General features: G+C 44.4%; 1 protein-coding gene across 1 annotated transcript in view; it reads left to right on the forward strand.

Annotated features, from left to right (window-relative positions):
- DNER (delta/notch like EGF repeat containing) overlaps window positions 1–11064 on the forward strand; it is a 270976-nt gene extending 259912 nt beyond the window's left edge. Inside the window, exons 12-13 of the mRNA XM_068280500.1 lie at window positions 4046–4292; window positions 10087–11064. Of these exons, the coding sequence (XP_068136601.1) occupies window positions 4046–4292; window positions 10087–10198 (359 nt within the window). The 3' untranslated portion in view covers window positions 10199–11064. The remainder of the gene's footprint in view (window positions 1–4045; window positions 4293–10086) is intronic.
- The last annotated feature ends 7649 nt before the right edge of the window (window positions 11065–18713 follow it).

Below are 18713 nucleotides of genomic sequence, written 5' to 3' on the forward strand. Positions count from 1 at the left end.
TTGCACCGCTTTGTGAATCAGGCCCATGGGGTTGATTCATAAAGCATTCCCGCATGCGGTAATACAGAAAACAGCTGACTTTACCAAGCACTTAGCAAACTGTCAATTCATAAGAGCAGTTACCGCATGAAAAGCTGACATTCCCGAGCAGTGCGGTAAATTACCGCCTTGTGCTGTAATTACCTCAACATGTCAATAAATGTCAATTCATAAAGATTAGAGCAGGCGGTAATGGCACGAAGAATACCGCCTTCTTTGAAGTGGTGACAAGGGAGCGATAAGAGCTCGGGACTGTGTGATGTTAATGGAGACTTCTCCCCCCAGGCAGCAGCAGTGAGAGCGGAACAAAATAAGGCTTCCCCTGAATACCTTAGGCTGTGTGTTTAACCTCTTGGGTTCCTGCTTTTGGGATGTCTATGCGCTGGAAGTGTGGCATATGTGAAGTTTCTTGAAGTTCTTCTAAGCTGTGTCAATTAAATAGATTGATAAGCAAGCAGAGGCAAGCAGAGGCAGTATAACAAACTGTATAGCAAAACATGCACATCTAATGGGAAGTTGGGATGCCTCTTTTATTGTAATGCTGTCTCCGCTTGGAGAAATGTAACAACTCAGGCACCTTCTCATGTTACCGCCAGTTTAGTTCGGTAAATCCCCGCACTTCTATCGCAGCTGTGAAAATGTTTATGAATTAGCACACAAAAGCCTAAAATACCTAATGCAGTATTTTCCCGACAAGATTTCTTCACCGCACAGCCTTTTATGAATTGACCCCATTGTGTATTCAGAAAAAGGCCCGTCCCATGGGTTGAGTGTTCCTTTTCTGAATACACATTATCCTTGTTATGTGAGTTTCATGTAGCGTGGAGCAGGTTGAACAATTATTTGACTCTTTTTATAAGCATCCTTCTATCTGGACATAAAGTTTCTGTCCTGACTTAAGCCACGTTTCAGAGAACTGAATTATATTATATACTGTATATTGTGAGCTTAACTCACCTTCCATATTTTAAAATTACCCATTAGTATCCTGATGGCCATTGCTACAGAAATGAGCCATTATAAATATGCTTCCAGCTTCTACCAATGGCTTTCCCCCGCACAGCACTCTATTACTGAAGATGAGTGAAACATTTATTTCAAATGAATTTCACTTGACCAGGAAATAGAAATGCGCAGATACTAATCAAAATCTTAAACTGCCAATCAAGTTACCAGAAGCTGTATCTTTTTTAAATCTCTTGGAAAACTGATTAGCCGTTTGTAAGAATCACCATTTGCATCCCTATCTATTACATTAAAAATAGATATGTAGCTTAAAACAATTATTATGCAATAAGAAGAACAGTCTCTGTAAATCACACTGTCACAGTGAGCAAGCCTATTTGCCACATCGCAGAGGGGAATCTCCCCAGGGTCTATAAGGTACCCACCAGAGCAGTGGCGGACAAAGCCAACAGTGGGCTCCTGTGTAGAATAAATATAAGGGGCCTCATGCATGGGTGTGGTCATTACAGATCATGGGTGGGTCCAAATTTGTTAATAGCATAAAAGTATGTCAACCTAGTTTGCATTCTGTAGGCACTGTATTAATACAACACGTATTTTCTACCAATTCATTATGCTTCATGTATGACTGGGCCGCAAGGAACTACTACTGTTCCTCATGCGGCAGTGTCACACATAGGAAAGTATGAAAACTCGTAAAAATTTAAATGGTCAAATACCATTATTATTAATATTATTATTATGTATCCACATAGCATGGATATCTTCCACAGTGCTTTTTATAGAGTCATGTTACTGACTGTCCTCACAGGAACTTACAATATAATCCCTACTATCTTTATAGTCTAAAGTCTCTCTACCATATTATTATTGTGTATTTATATACTGCTGCCATCTTCTCCAGCACTTCATATAATACACAGGCCAGAATGTGGGATAAAGCTCCCAAGGCCCGTGCTTAGGGCAATTAATGCTGAGGGGCGGGTGACAGGTTGGCTGCACCTGTCACTAGCCATTGCCCCTACTGTTGCTGATGCCCAGTCTGGCCCTGACTGTGGTGTAACTGCATGGGCTTCAGAGGCCTGTATCCTCCCCCGACTCTATACATATCTCAGCCAGAGTGCATTCTGTTTATTCTATACATAAAGTGTCAAGAATGTATGAACCTCCCAGATGTGCATGTCACTGTTAACCACACTACCATTCGCCCCACCTCTCAAGCCCGCTGTCTGGGTGTCGCCCTGGACTCCGCACTCTCCTTCACTCCCCACATCCAAAACCTCACAAAGTCCTGCAACTTCTACCTTCGTAACATCTGTAAGATTTGCCCTTTCCTGACCTCTGCCACCACCAAACTCCTCATCCAAGCCCTCATAATTTCCCGCCTTGACTACTGCAATGCCCTTCTGTCTGGTCTCCCTATGACCCGAATAGCCCTACTGCAGTCCATCATGAATGCGGCAGCCAGAATTATCCACAGCTCCCATCGCTCCACCACGGCGGATCCCCTCCTTGAATCCCTCCACTGGCTTCCTATCCAGTCCAGAATCAGATTCAAGATACTGTGTCTGACCTACCAATCTGTCCACAAAACCTGTCCAATCTACATTTCCAATCCTACTCAGAGGTACACACCTAGCCGCTCACTCCGCTCTTCCAATGAACTTCGCCTGACCGCCCCCCGCATCACCCAGTCCCATGCACGCCTCCAGGACTTCTCAAGAGCTCCAACACTATGGAACTCCCTACCTCCACCCATTAGGGCAGCCCCCTCCTTCAACATCTTCAAGAAGGCCCTCAAAACTCACCTTTTCACTCTGGCCTACTACCCCTCACAAGTGCAGTCAGTGCTCTAAACCCACAGCTGAACTCGGGTCCCCTACCTTTTGTGTCCTTACCTCTCCCTCTAGATTGTAAGCCTTTGGGCAGGGTCCTCCTCCTTTTGTGTCCTACCTGATCTTGCACCTCCATTACTGTGCACCCATGCTATGCATCTGAGTGAACCTAACTTGCCTAATCTCCATGCTCCATCCAGTGACTGACTAAGCATTACCTTGTACTCATACTGTGCTGCATGATCTGGTCTTTCTTGTATTCCTGTACTGTCATTTTGCTGTATGTCACCCCTAAATATTGTCTGTACCTAAACTAATGTCCAGCGCTGCGTAATATGTTGGTGCTTTATAAGTACAATAAGTAAATAAATAATACATACGAGAGATCGTTTTAGGTCAGCAATAGGCAAGTCTTGCTATCTGATCTAATAGCAACCTTGTCCTGCCAGCCCCGGGCCGCCCATGAGGCGGGTTCCTCAGGGGGTGTCTGAACCCCCTCCCCACTGCTGTGCCCGCTGCTCACCCTTCCTAGCTGCTACCCCCTCGAGCTCAACGCCCCCCACAGACAACTAGACAGGCGCCGCCACCCCCACTTCCACCGCTTGAGGAACCCGCCTCACCCCAACCCCCCTCCCCACCGCTGTGCCTGATGCTCCCCCTTCCTGGCTGCTACCTCCTCCTGGCTACCTATACTGGGGGCAATTATACTACCTATCGGGGGGGGATCCTCACAAGTTTGCCTCAGGTAGCAAAAAGTATAGAACCGGCTCTGTGCACTGCCTGTCAGGAAGTGATGTGGTAACTTTTTGACTTGCTGTGAATACAGTTGTGAGAGTATTTGACTTTGTTGAGCACTGGTGCTTCGGTGAAGACCCATACATACTTACAGCTTAGGTCACTGGAAATTATCAAACGTAATCATTTTGGACTTCTTTCCATAGCGTCTTGCGACATCTGGTCAAAACCATGACCACCCACAGAGGATTTGTACAGAAAAAGAGTGCCAAATATTATCAGCACCTATCATTTTAGATGGCCTAGTTTAAACAAATATTTCTAAAGGGTTATACAATAACTTAACATAGATTATTACATTCAAGTGTAGAACATTCTCAGTTATTGTAAAAGGAACTAGGAAGCTTTGTTATCTCTACTGCACATAGGATAAACTGAGGATGTTTGTTTCTTCTCTTTCTTGCGCACAGACCTGCAGTGGAAAGCTGGACACATGGCAGAGAGCCTGACCAACATGCCTCGCCATTCACTGTACATCATCATAGGAGCTCTGTGTGTGGCTTTCGTACTTATGCTCATCATACTCATTGTGGGGATTTGCAGGATTAGTCGCATTGAGTACCAGGGATCCTCCCGACCTGCCTACGAGGAATTCTACAACTGCAGGAGCATAGACAGCGAGTTTAGCAGCGCCATTGCTTCCATTCGGCACGCACGGTAGGTGACAGGAATGAGAACTGGACCTTGCTAAAATTGTAGACTGAATACAATGTGTTGGAATGTACGGTGCTGGCACATTGTACATTAAGGTAAACCTGAGGTGAGAATGATATGGAGGCAGTCATATTTATAGCTCCCAACTGTCCCTTTTTTGGAGGGACCGTCCCTCTTTGGGAGCCACGTCCCCTTGTCCCTCTTTCTCCCTAATTTGTCCCTATTTCAGGACTGGTGTACAGATCTATGTCATTTATGTATTTTCCTTTTGAAAAATGTGTGTAATGGACTCTAAACTTATTCCCATCCTTTAAATTGATAGATTTCTTCTTTTCATGTGTTAATATGAAGGAAAATAAACCTGGATAGAAAGGACCAGTGTGGTTTGAATGATAAAACAACATATTTTTCCTATTAAATCTTTATGGTATGCGTGACTAGGGGTGTGCCGAGGGCGTGATTAGGGGTGTATCAGGGGCGTTACTTAAGTGTCCCCCTATCTGATCTCAAAAAGTTGGGAGATATGTATATTTATTTCCTTTTAAACAATAACAGTTGCCTGGCAGTCCTGTTGAACTTCTGGCATCAGTAGTGTCTGAGTCCTACCCTACCCTAAGTCCTACCCAACCCTAAAGGTGCGTACACATGCCATACCGCCAACGACGGGTCCCTAAGACCCTCCCGCTGGACGGATGTTTAGCCAACAGTAGCACGTGTGTACGTGCTGCCGGCAGACTGATAAGGCTGTTTCTGAACGATCCGCTGACAGAAACAGCCTTATCAGTCTGGCGACCGCGCGTACGCACGTGCTACTGTCGGCTGAACGTCCGCCCAGCTGGAGGGTCTGACGGACCCGTCGTTGGCGGCGGTATGGCGTGTGTACGCACCTTAAAACATATGGCTAATCCAGTCAGACTTGAGTCAGATCACCTGATCTGCATGCCTGTTCAGGGTCTATGGCTAAAAGTATTAAAGACACAGAATCAGCAGGACAGCCAGGCAACTGGTATTGTTTAAAAGGAAATAAATATGGCAGTCTCTATATCCTCTCAATATTATAACAATATCATATACTCTTAATAATGTGCAGCCAAATTCAAAGTTCAGCTGTTGCATTGACACAGTGAATTCTTCCATGCTGTAATTCTAGCCAGTGTTTATAACACATGAAAGTTTAATTTTGTAACAAGCAATTGATTAATACTGTCAATTTATAACTTACAATGTGTATCAATAATAATACTAAATAATAATGTAAGTTATGGATAATTTACTTATACTGCTAGATCTGTATTTTTCATATGTCTCTTGTAGCTCTGCTGTCTTTCTTCTCTGCACTGGGCCATTGGCCTTGTTAAGCCATTTAGTATGGGGCTAGTGCCTTAAACCTCTGCCACTGTGCACGGATTGTCTTTCTTTCTCCTCCCCCATACTGTCAAGCTAATGGTGTACCTATACTGGAGGAGGGGGTCATCTGGCTATCTATACTGGAGAGAAGGGCTAATGGGGTACCTATACTGGAGGAGAGGGTCATCTGGCTATCTATACTGGAGGGAAGGGCTACTGGGGTACCTATACTGGAGGAGGGGGTCATCTGGCTATCTATACTGGAGGGAAGGGCTACTGGGGTACCTATACTGGAGGAGGGGGTCATCTGGCTATAAATACTTAAGGGGAACAGCTGCTGACAGTGGCCTTGGGCAGTAAAAAGTACAAATCTGGCCCTGTCCCCACATAGTGCGCTATGCTGGTAGTAGAGGCTTCTCCTGATCTGACAATTTGGCTGCTCATTATATCCATATTTTGCAGCCTCATCAGGTAGTGACAAGTCTCTAAAACAGGCCGTGTGCATGGGAAAGGAAGTAGATGGAAGCTATGTACTAGTAAAGCTGAGGGGTGTGGTACTGTGGATCATGCATGTCCACCTCACAGCCAGCTGCACTGTTGCTCAGCTATCTCTGGGATCTGCCCTTATATTGCCCTGGGCAAAACACAACGCTCACTGTCATCCCCCTCTGCATTGCTAAGATATTACACAATGTTAACCTAATGTGCATTCCAACAAATACTGAGCAAAATACTGCAATCCAGAGGTATTGAGACAACAAATGATATAAAACAGTTATTGATAGTCATTATTGTTATGCTAATCAGGTGCTGGCAAGATGATAATGCATAACTTTAAAGTTTTTCTACAATGCTTTGACCAGAGTATTATCACATGCCTTCAGTCTTTTGTGTAAGCAATAGCTATAACACCATAGAGTAAAGAGTACTTGGCATGGGTCTTTGGAGTCCTCTACAGCAAGCTGTACTCTAGGCAGCTGCCTGGTTTGCACTTGCCTAAAAACATCCCTGCACCAAAGAAATGGAGCTGTCACTAGTGTCCCTATATTCTATAACAGAATGACCAGTACTCCAGAACAGTAGGCCACATCTAGGCCCGCAACTGCAGAGAGGATTCACATCGCCAGTGGCACAGATCCCTCCTTTTGGGTAGAGGAAAGTATCTGGATCCTCCAGAGGCTTCCCATGTCCTCCTCAAGGCCACCAAATCAGCGCTGGACCCTCTGGAAGTTCACGTCAATAAGCATAGCTGCACTTGGACAGGGCAGCACGCCTTGCACCTGCGCTGTAGCACGGAGTCACTAAGCTTAGCGGGAAAAGCTGAGCACGAGTGGGTCCACACTACTGCACAGGCTTGCACAGTATGGGCATGCTCATTCTTGGACAGGAGCGAGCATCGCTCGACAAAGCCCTTGTTGATGAGGTTCCTCCCAGTGCTGGATCGGTGGTGATGAGGGGGACAAGGAAAGCCTCAGGTTTATTCACTAGGTAAGTACCCATTATGGGCACTTTTTTTCCCTTCATGTACATTTTAAAGTACCCCTTAACTGTGATTAGCTCAGCATACTGTTAATGCACACAGAGCGCAGGAGAGCTGCAGCGTGTGCGGGCTTGTGGAGATTGAGTTCGGAACGATTGTGTACTAATACATCTATTAGAACACTATCGTTCCGAGTTCAATCTCCACGAGCCTGCTGACGTAGCAGTTTTCCTGCTCAGTGTGTGGTGTCTAGTATATCGGAACTATAAGCGGCGAGTGAAAGCTGGCATTCCTAAGGACGGGCAGAGAGGTGCGGGAGCTGCCACTTCTTCCCCGCCCATAATGGGCTTTCTGCTCAGTCAAATATTACACTGAGCAGAGCGAGAACCACAGGGGGTGCTGGAGGGTGAGGATGGTGCTGTGACATAGGTCACAGCACAACAGAAAAAAACTGAATTAAAGTATGTTGAGCAAAACCCAGTTCAGGAGTACTTTAAACATAGTCGAGGAATATCGAGATTTCAGTATGAAAATGCTAGAAATGTAGAGGCTTTGCCTAAAACAGCCAGCCACATGTTTACTTTAATTTTCAGCAATGTAAAGTATTCAGTGGATGGGTTTTTGATTTCTTTGGCCAACCACAAAATCGTTCCATCACAGAGACAAGAGTCTGCAAACGATATCACTATATGTTAAAGCTTAGTTGTGTGAATCTTACTTGTGAATCTTTCAGCCAATAAATAGTATTATCCTGATTCAAACTTTCTGCCCTAAGCAATGACTAAACATGGTACAATCCTCTTGGGTGTAAAGGCCCATACCCACTAAGTGATTTTTCTAAATTATTTTTTCACAATAACGTGCAACATCATTTAACAAACATTAGTTAAAAGATGTTTCACGACGCATGCTACCGGCAGCGGTCATTTGTTTTTGAATGACCACCATGTCTGATTAAATCGTGGAGGATCGTTCCAAGCCAATTTGACTTACGCTGGTTTTGCCGCGATCGTGTAAATGATAGTTTACAGGATCGTTTGTTTCCGATGCTGCAAACAACGCTTGCAGATTTGGCCAGATGGATTGGGGAGCGAGCATTCCTTGGTGAGAGATGCTTGATCCATCTGGCCATGATCTGCCAGTGGGTACTTAGCTTATTCCCACCAACTCTCCTGAAGTCTGACTATTCTTCAGTAAAACTTTATCCCCCTTACTGTTCCTAAAAAGTCTGTAGAATGTCCCTGGAATTTACACCTTAGTTTCCAACAGCAACAAAAAGAAGAGAGCACAGCAGTACTCCCGGAACCAATGCATCAGATGACCTATATTCCCCACATGAGAAAATGCTGATTTTTATCTTGTGTATGTGTGGGGGATGTACACAATGTAAAATGTATACATCAAAATGTCATGTTTCAAGAATTTTCATAAGCTGCTCAAACAATCTTGTTTATTTAAATTGAATTTAAAGCAGACCTGAACTTCATCTCAGTGCTAAAAGATACGTAACAGCATAATAACCTTTAAAGAAAAACAATTCTTTGTTACAGCTGGTACAAATCCTACAATAAATCTGCACTGTTTCTACATCCTGCTTTGTGGAAGCAGACATATTGTTAACCTCCAGGGCTTTCAAGTTACCTTATTTGCCTTATCTGCCATGGCAGTCATGTGACACAGGGAGAGATCAAATTACAACTTGTGATTAGACACATGTGAGGGGGAATTAGACAGGATAAACTCTCTAAATAGATACAGGATGCATTTCTCTATGTTCTCTATGTTTTCCTTCTGTCCTGTGCAAGAGTTCAGGTCCACTTTAAATATTCATTGCGTCTATAAATGTAGGTTAAAATAACTGAATGGGCAGCAGAGTGGCGCAGTTGTTAGCATTTTTATCTTGTAGCGCTGGGTCCCTGGTTCGAATCCCAACCAGGGTGCTCTCTGCACAGAGTTTGTATGTTCTCCCTGTGTCTGTGTGAGTTTCCTCTGGGCACTCCGGTTTGTTCCCACATCCCAAAAACATACAAAGGAGTTAATTGGCTTCCAGCTATTATAATCTGATGGCCCTTAACATCTTTATGACAGGATTTGGAATAATTCATCTCCTCATGGGGGATTCCCAAAGTTTCCTTTATATACAAAAAAAAGTCCCCGAATGGCACTGGCATAGTGAATCTTAAAGAATAGAGTACACGTGAGCAGGTAACCGTCCTGCATCTGTTTATAGGTCCATGACGGAGGGGTTTTGAAAACCTTGAGACCTCTCCTGGTTCGAAAGCCAAGTCAATACCTGATTTCACCTATGATATGCGCTCTCCCCATGACCTGCCTCTGTCCAGCCAAAGCTCCTTCTAAAGCCTGATGATGTCATCACCCGGCCCCTGCACCAATACTGAGTGAGGCCAGGCAGCTGTCAGCTAGGTAAAGGGGAGGAACTGGTAGGCAAGTATGTTGTCATATTCTGAGCCAACTGTGTGGAAGTGTCATGTTGCTTAGCAAATCAGAATTTTGGTGCGGCACGGTAATGAGCGTCATGTGGCAGTGTGAGTGGCGAGAACAATGGTTTCGGTCACCGTTCAGCCCAGTCAATCCGCCGGGCTGATTGTTGGCCGAGGAGTTGGGAGGCTGAGGGAATTGGGGGGGCATTGGGTACTGCTGTACACAGACTAGGTTCTTGGCAGAGGCAGTCCTTAGCAGACGAGTTTTATCTAGCATGTATTCGAGGCTTGTGTATGTTTACAGCTATATAGCTGTACAGGATGTGTATAGCTGTCCTGTCCACACACCAGAAGTTTGACCAAGGGGGCAATGGATTTAAAATAACTCTCTCCAGATTATGTGTGACTCTACAGTCAAGATATATGATGATTTGTGTTTGCTTTGTTTTTTTGTCTGTATTACTATACATTAAATTGTGTTTGTTGTAATCCAGTTAATATACATTTCATTGTTTTTTCTTTCCCTCAGGTTTGGCAAAAAGTCTCGCCCTGCCATGTATGAAGCCACACCAGTCACCTATGAAGATTACAGTCCTGATGACAAACCTCTTGTGACGCTGATTAAGACCAAGGATTTGTAGTCCTTCTAGTGCCCTTATACCTTAGATGCAGGAAGAGGGATGCGTCCAGCTTTTAAAAGGATGAATTACCTAAACTGACTAATTCTTTTTAAGATACAGAAAAAACAAATGAATCTGAGACCCGCTTCTCCATTGCAGGATTCATTCATTCCATGCATTCTTCAGGGCACAGTTCTACACAGCTGTGAACTAACCCCTTTCCTGCAAGAGGGGCCTGTGGGCTTCGCTAGCAATGAATGGGTTAAGCCTGTTGGAATTTAATCCTAGAATTATTGGCAGAATTCCCCCCTTGTGTTAGCAATGTTACAGTCCGAACAATACGCTGGCATTACATGTAGAGTTAGGAGTCGTATATAATACATCATTTATCCGTTGATAGGCATATTGAGAGTTTATGATGTTTGTGTTGTGAAACAAAGTAATCAAAGCCAGTGGTTCAGTCTCTAACCAGAAATGAGTAGACTTTTAATTTTTGTTCTATTTTTTTTCTTTGACTTTTTTCTCTCTGCATGGTTCGCTAGCAATAATCCTGCCTTGTTTTTCTCGAAACTTGCTCTCCAGTCGATGTCCCGGTCCATACTTTTGTTGTGCTCGTAGAAAGAGGCTCCTGACAAGAAGCAGAATAGAACTAGGCCGAACTCCTATTTTTCTCAAACACGGCAAGGTTTTTCTATATTGTGAGTGAGGCTTCTTCTTCTTCTTCTAGATACTGCTCATGTCCTGCAGGAAGAATCTGCTTCTTAGCTCGTGGATTGCATTGTGCTGTATAATTCTTTCTATGTGATAGGCATTTTATTTCTTTGTTATAGACTTTTTCAGCTTTGTTCTTGGAACTCCAGATATTCGGAATAAATGTTATGAAAATACTTAGAGTGTGTCGCATTTTTTCAACATGAGGTTTGGGAACTGTGCTGGTCCTTTGCTTCATTGGAAGATGAGGATCTGCACAGCAGCCATGAAGGGAGTATTTTCAAGTTAGTAACATCTCCTTTCATTATCCCTCTCATTTTAAGTTACTTTAAAAAGCAACTTTACGGTTTATAGGATAGCTGGTTTTTTTTTTTTACAATATTAATTTATAATCTCTTTAGGCAGTGTTTGCCCATTGTCAAATCTTACCTCACCCTTACCCTGATTAAAAGTCATAAAGAGTGCACAGGCCAGGGCAAACCTCGGGTCAAAGGTCAAATTCTTACCTAAGAAGAGGGAAGCCTCCTCCTGTAGAGGCTTCCCAGCCATCCTTCTGTCCACCTTTGCCGAGTGCAGACCCCCAAAGGAATCTGACAAGCTCTTGTCAGAATATAAGCTCATGACCAGGCCCCCCTTCTGTCACAAGCGTGGCCGTACTGCACCTGTGCAAGCATGGAAGTACCTGTGCAGTACTCTGGAGATGCTCGTGCACGTGTTACTGCAAAGATGCGGCCATGCTTGTGCATGTGCAGAATGGCCACGCTAGTACATGAAGAGGAGTGCGGTCCCGATATGCAGGAGGGTCCCAGGCAGTGGCGGATTTCCAAAGGATGGGGTGTGAAGCCTCTGGAGAATCCAAAGGCTTGCTTCTCCTTAGGTAAGTATTTGATGTTTGACCGGAGGTTTACCTCAGGCTCTCTTTATCACTAACGATACAATTTTTTTTGTACAATCTTACCAAATCTATTTAGTAAAAGGGTAAACTCAATGAGTATATTTTGAATGGATACTTAAGGCAATCCCTCAAATTACACAGATTGTATAATTTTAGATTGTACATTCAAGATTATATCATTAATGGGCTCCTTTACATTTGTCAGAAATGTCAGCATCTTTACTGCAGGTGAGGTGAATAACTGAATTTTTTTTTCTCCTCTGTTCTACTCTCTTAAGTGAGCAGGAACATCACCTTATCTCCCAGAGTGCTCTGGGGAAGAAGGATGCATTACATCATAGCCTAGGCTAAACATCACTGGAGGGGCAGAGTTACATATTCACAGCAATTTATAAATATAAGAAGCATTTCTGATGCTGAAAAAAGGATAAATATAGTCAAAATGGGTATTCTGAATAATGTATTATGTTCTACTATTATGGCATTAAAGTTCCTCTTTAATTATTAAAGGATACCCGAAGTGACATGTGACATGATGAGATAGACATGGGTATGTACAGTGCCTAGCACACAAAAAACAATGCTGTGTTCCTTTTTTTCTTTCTCTGCCTGAAACAGTTAAATATCAGGTATGTAAGTGGCTGACTCAGTCCTGACTCAGAAAGGAAGTGACTACAGTGTGACCCTCACTGATAGGAAATTCCAACTATAAAACACTTTCCTAGCAGAAAATGGCTTCTGAGAGCAAGAAAGAGATAAAAAGGGGAATTTCTTATCAGTGAGGTTCACACTGTCGTCACTTCCTGTCTGAGTCAGGACTGAAAAACACACGATTGGTTCGCACGATGGCCAGGGGCCCCGGACCTCTCTCACTGGCCGGGGCCCCAAGGCCAGCATGCAATACCTGGAGGGGAGTGCAGGTGGGCCTGGACCTCTCACACCCAGGCTCTGGACCTCTCACAACCAGAAAACCCACCAACACTGCCTCCATACTGAGTCAGGACTGAGTCAGCCACTTACATACCTGATATTTAACTCTTTCAGGCAGAGAAAGAAAAAAAAGGAACACAGCATAGTTATTTGTGTGCTAGACACGGTACATACACATGTCTATCTCATCATGTCACATGTCACTTCGGGTATCCTTTAATCCTCACATTAATACTGACACTAACTTTTAAACAGCAATTAAACAAATCCTTTCACTGGGCATTATGTGTGAAGTGTCTAGCAGTATCTGGAGTTAGCATGTTTTATCCCCTTGATTGCATCGGTTTCCTAATGGCATTCTGGTTTTCTGACACCTAATAAAAGGAAACATACAGGTAAGTTAACTTCCTTGCCTCTAAAATAGTCGCTGGACTATGGTGGTGGTATTAGATTGCGAGTTTCTCTGAGGGACTGTTAGTGGCATTAATTGTCCAATGTAATTTGCAAATTGTAGCATAAAATATTTTAAACCTATATAAATGCAAAATAAAGAGCGCAACAGAGTCTGTTCTTTTGTAAATCAGTCAGATTTTACCTTTCCTATTACTAGTGAACGTTAGAAAATGAAATGGAGATTGGTGCCTCCTTGAGAAGTAGTAGAAAATGTTGTCCAATCAGACACCGAAACATCGAAATTAACATTATTATTATTTAGTATTTACAAAGCACCAACTTCTTCTGCATTGCTTTACAGGATGTATGTAGTCATGTCACTAACCAGCCCTTCAGAGGAGCTCACAATCTATTCCCTATCATGTAAAGTCATAGTAATATGCACTTCCCCCACACCTATCTAAACTTAACTCCAGGCCGGCTGCACCTCCAAGATGGGTTCCATGTATGCAGCGGTAATTATAACACAGTTTCTACGAGGGCGCTTCCTATGAAAGTTCACACAGGGTGATTTGTATTGAGTCCTCTGAGTCCTCTTCTCTGTCACGGTGCCAACTCCAGTCCTCAGGTACTAAAAGAAAGAGAGCAAATCTTATCATAATCTGTATATCAAAATTATCCAGGGGCCACTACCCTAGAGTAGGATCCATGTGGGAAAAACTTGCAGGGCCACCCCCCCCCCCCCCCCCATCACGTGTCCTGTGGTCTAATAGGTGGCACACTCACCTTTACCTTGCCCACAGGCTGCCTGTGGGCAAGGTGAGCACACCAGAATGCATGCGCATCCTTCTAGCAATGCCATGCTAAAGAAATTTGGATGCGTTATGCGTGTTGTCTGATTTTGTTTTTTCTATCCCTGCATGCAAGCCGGACGGCAGCATATTGATTTTAATAGGTTGTGTTTCCCCATCCGAATCGCATGCATGGAAACACTGCAAATTGGCACTCATGGAAACGGGCGCTTAATGTACAGTATGGTATCATTATAAATATTGGGGTCCACTCACTAATGGCCATTAAAAATTTGATACACAATATACTAATCCCAGACAGCGCCGATACATTTGTGTTTGAGTGGGGAGACCGTTGCTACAGTTACATGCGTTACTAACAAGTGTTACCGTTAGGTACTGCAGGCGGAAGTAAGGGTAATATTGCCGGGCCCTGTGTGTAATACCACTGTTATGTCCTTCAACTCCAATGCCTTTTGCGTAACTCTTGGTAAGATGTGTGCTGTCTGGGATTACCATCTTTTGTTACATTTGTGGGCTGATATGCTGCCATGGCAGAATGGGCTTGATTCATTAAACTGCACTGCTAAAGCAGGGCACCTTAATGTGAAGGAGTAGCCACTAATGCATGCCTTACATAGCAGCGCTCGCTGCTATGTAAGGAACATGCCTTCCTTAGGAGCGTGCCTTCCTTAGGAGCGTGCCATCCTTACATAGAAGCGTGCCTTCCTTCAGAGCGTGCCTTCCTTAGGAGCGTGCCATCCTTACATAGGAGCGTGCCTTCCTTCAGAGCGTGCCTTCCTTAGGAGCGTGCCTTCCTTAGGAGCGTGCCATCCTTACATAGAAGCGTGCCTACCTTCAGAGCGTGCCTTCCTTAGGAGCGTGCCATCCTTACATAGGAGCGTGCCTTCCTTCAGAGCGTGCCTTCCTTAGGAGCGTGCCTTCCTTAGGAGCATGCCATCCTTACATAGGAGCGTGCCTTCCAATACATAGTAACTATGTATAGAAAGGCACGCTCCTAAGGAAGGCACACTCCTATCCAAAGAAGGCACGCTCCTAAGGAAGGCACACTCCTTACATAGCAGCAAGCGCTGCTATGTAAGGCATGAATTAGCGGCCGCTCCTTCACATTAAGTTGCACTGCTTAACAATGCAGCCTAAAGGGAAGGTTCAAGCAAAATAAAAAAATGAGTTTCACTTACCTGGGGCTTCTACCAGCCCCATGCAGCCATCCTGTGCCCTCGTAGTCACTCACTGCTGCTCCAGTCCCCCGCTGGCAGCTTGCCGACCTCGGAGGTCGGCGGAGCGCATTGCATACATTTTTATGCATTCCCGCTAGTGCAGGAACATTAACACATACATTTTTACGCATTACTGGTTCAATGCGTACAAATTTACGCATTGAACCAGTAATGCGTAAAAATGTATGTGTTAATGTGAGTGACTACGAGGGCACAGGATGGCTGCATGGGGCTGGTAGAAGCCCCAGGTAAGTGAAACTCATTTTTTTATTTTGCTTGAACCTTCCCTTTAATGAATCAAGCCCCATATTCCATGTAATATGGAATTATTAATATTTTATCTATGACAAAAGTAGTTTCTCTTCATCTAAAATTGCTGTATAATAAATTATTCCTGTAGGGAAAAAACACTGCATGATGGGTCTTTAAAATCAGGTGTAGTAGTTTACTATTTTTAGACTAGATAGCATATCGACAATGGTAGTGCAGTGTTTTACTATACTATCATTTAGGTACCTTTCACACTGTTCTTTTCCTGACTTCTGTAATAGATAGTGTAGGCGCACATGGCAGCTATTAGAGACAGTACAGTGAAAAATAACCATTACTCCAAACTTTTTTTTCCAGATAAAGTCACCTCCAGTGTCCGTCTAGTAATCACTCCTCGAGTCCCCATATGTGCCGCCTTCAGGCGCTTAGCCACGCCCCCTTCAGAGAAATGCTGTGGCACTCTGTATCTCGGATAGGGATAGTGTCTTTACACTGTAATAGAACGCGGAAAAGGCGCCGCGTGTACTGACAGCAAGGCGGCTGATTCCGCGTCCAGCGCGGCGGTTTGCACGCAGCAGCGTGCGTCTGGTGTGGCTGGGTCTGTTAGTTTACACAGATTGAGGAATACGCGCGCGCGCGCTGAGAGGCAGAACCTTTATGACAACCAAGGAGGAATCAGCTGACCAGGTTGGTCAGCTGACCTCAGAGCAAGTGACTATTGGTTGATCAATGATGGGTGGCGCCGGAGAGCGCCGCTCTATATATAGTTACTGCTGGTCAGTCTCAGGTTGTCTGCCGTTGCAAACACTTACGTGAAAGCACTCAGACCTTAGTCAGATCCTACAGTGTGTTAGAACCAGGAGGACCTGGGAATTCACACTGAGCCAGATTACTTCTGTGTATCATTGTGTTATACTTCAGACTAGTTCCAGGGTGTCGAGACCACGGACCTCACACCCAAGATTAGGGACTCTGTGTTATCATTCTGTTATACTTCAGACTAGTTCCAGGGTGTTGAGACCACGGACCTCACACCCAAGATTAGGGACTCTGTGTTATCATTGTGTTATACTTCAGGCTAGTTCCAGGGTGTTGAGACCACGGACCTCACACCCAAGATTAGGGACTCTGTATTATCTTTGTGTTATACTCCAGACTAGTTCCAGGGTGTCGAGACCACGGACCTCACACCCAAGACTAGGGATACTGTGTTCCATCATATTATACTCCAGACTAGTTCCAGGGTGTTGAGACCACGGACCTCACACCCAAAACTAGGCATTGTTTTGATATCTGTTATGACCTATTGCATTTCTGACTATCCCTCTGCTTTCTGATTCGGTACCTACGCATATCTGATTATCTGTTGCCAACCCTGCCTGCCTTTGGATACCGAATCAGCCTTCTGTCTCTGTACCTTGTCTGTCCGTGTGTTGCCGACCCGGCTTGCCCGACCTTGAGAGCTATCTCTCTCAATTAGAGATAGTCTCCAGACCTGCTAGTGCCATCCACCTTTCAGGTGTCACTCACTCACAGGTCTTTCCTACTTTCAGCCTGGGGCTCCACCTCTTTGGAGGTCTCAGACTGCTGGAAGGTTTTTGCACTTCCCAGAGGGCGGTATCGCCCATACTGCCAAAGACCACCTGCTCCTTGGGTGGTCTAACTCAAAGTCATTACTGTTGCACCAAACACTCACACTATATAGGTGTCCAGAGGTTAGTTATACTTGGATTATCGGTGATTCTGCAGATCATCAATAATCAGGTATATATCTGTATTCTTGGTGATACTGCAGATCACCAATAATCAGATTCTCACTGTGTGCTGACACTGATCGTTACATACACTCATCTCAAAGGGGTCGTATCAAAGATAGAGAGTGCCAGGCAGGGGCGTAGCAATAGGGGGTGCAGAGGTAGCGACCGCATCAGGGCCCTTGGGCCAGAGGGGCCCCGAAGGGCCCTCCCTCAACTGCATTATTAGCTTTCTATTGGTCCTGTGTTCATAATAATCACTTCTATAGATACTTTGAATACTGGTAATCACTAACAAATTGTTCCCCATCCCCTTCATGCACCTCTGACACTGTAGTTGCCATTGGCAGGTTTTGGTGCACCATATCAATTGTTATGTATAGAGTGCTTAGGGGGGCCCATTGTAAAATTTGCATCGGGGCCCACAGCTCCTTAGTTACGCCACTGCCAGGGAAGCACCAAAGCACTCCTCCGCAAGGAGGCATGACTAAGTGCTGGAAGTCAGTGCATACAGGGCTCCGGGGGAGAACTGAACACAAAATACCCAGCAGGCAATTATGACTCATCAAATTTCTCAATAACATCTTGCGCTAGTATTTGTTCTTTTTTTCTTTTCTTTTTTTAGCTTGGGAGACAGCTTTTCTGCCATAGAAAAGTAGCCTCCTTAACTTCCCTGGTGGTAGGTGGTCAGGCTCGGGGTGGAAAAAAGCAGCCAGGAGCGGTAACCTTGGCTTGCGGTAGCTGCCGCGGGAGCTCTATGCAGAGTGCAGTGCGCAGCGTGCGTTTAAACTCACCTTCCCCGGGATCCAGACGCCGGCAGCCATTCTCCTTTCTGCGTACGGAAGCTCTGCATCTCCCTGGTGAGATTCCCATCTGTCGTCATCACGACAGATGACAATCTCATAGGGTTACAGCACCATCCGGAAGATGAAGGGAGAATTGCAGCACTGGATCCCAGAGAGGTGAGTAAATGCTGGGCTGCCGCAGATCTCTCTGCGATGTGATTTCTTCCTGATTTTAGCGTCTAAAAGCATGTGAAATTGCACCATTTTTAGACCCTACAATCTCTGGAAAGAATCAAACCGCCAGAGAGGTTAACTTCTGACACACTGGGTGGACATCTGATCACAATTAGGGTACCACAGACCTTAATCAATTCACTTTTTCTCCTACGTTTTCTTCTAGAACATTTTTCATCTTTTGTTTCAAATAACTTTTAGCACTCTATTGAAAAAGTACCAAAAGTTAGGGAGAAAGTGCTGTAAAAAATACAGCATTCTGAGTATTTTCTTGCTTTCTGGTGGCAAACAAAGCATTTTATTGATAAGGTGTAAAAAATATCACCTAGGGGAAAACTTAGGAGAAAAAGCAAATTGAATAAAGGTCCGTCTTTGCACAGCCCAATGAATTGTCTATATGTGATGAGACAGTGGAGACTGGAGGTTGTATATTAGATAGCTATTGTGATAGGACCATCCATTTATTGTAGATGTAATACAGCTAAAAGATCTCTGCCCATTACAGCTGAACCTTTCTTTACAATGTAGAATT

This window comes from Hyperolius riggenbachi, chromosome 4 (genome assembly GCF_040937935.1).
Source record: "Hyperolius riggenbachi isolate aHypRig1 chromosome 4, aHypRig1.pri, whole genome shotgun sequence".
Classification (NCBI taxonomy): Eukaryota; Metazoa; Chordata; class Amphibia; order Anura; family Hyperoliidae; genus Hyperolius; species Hyperolius riggenbachi.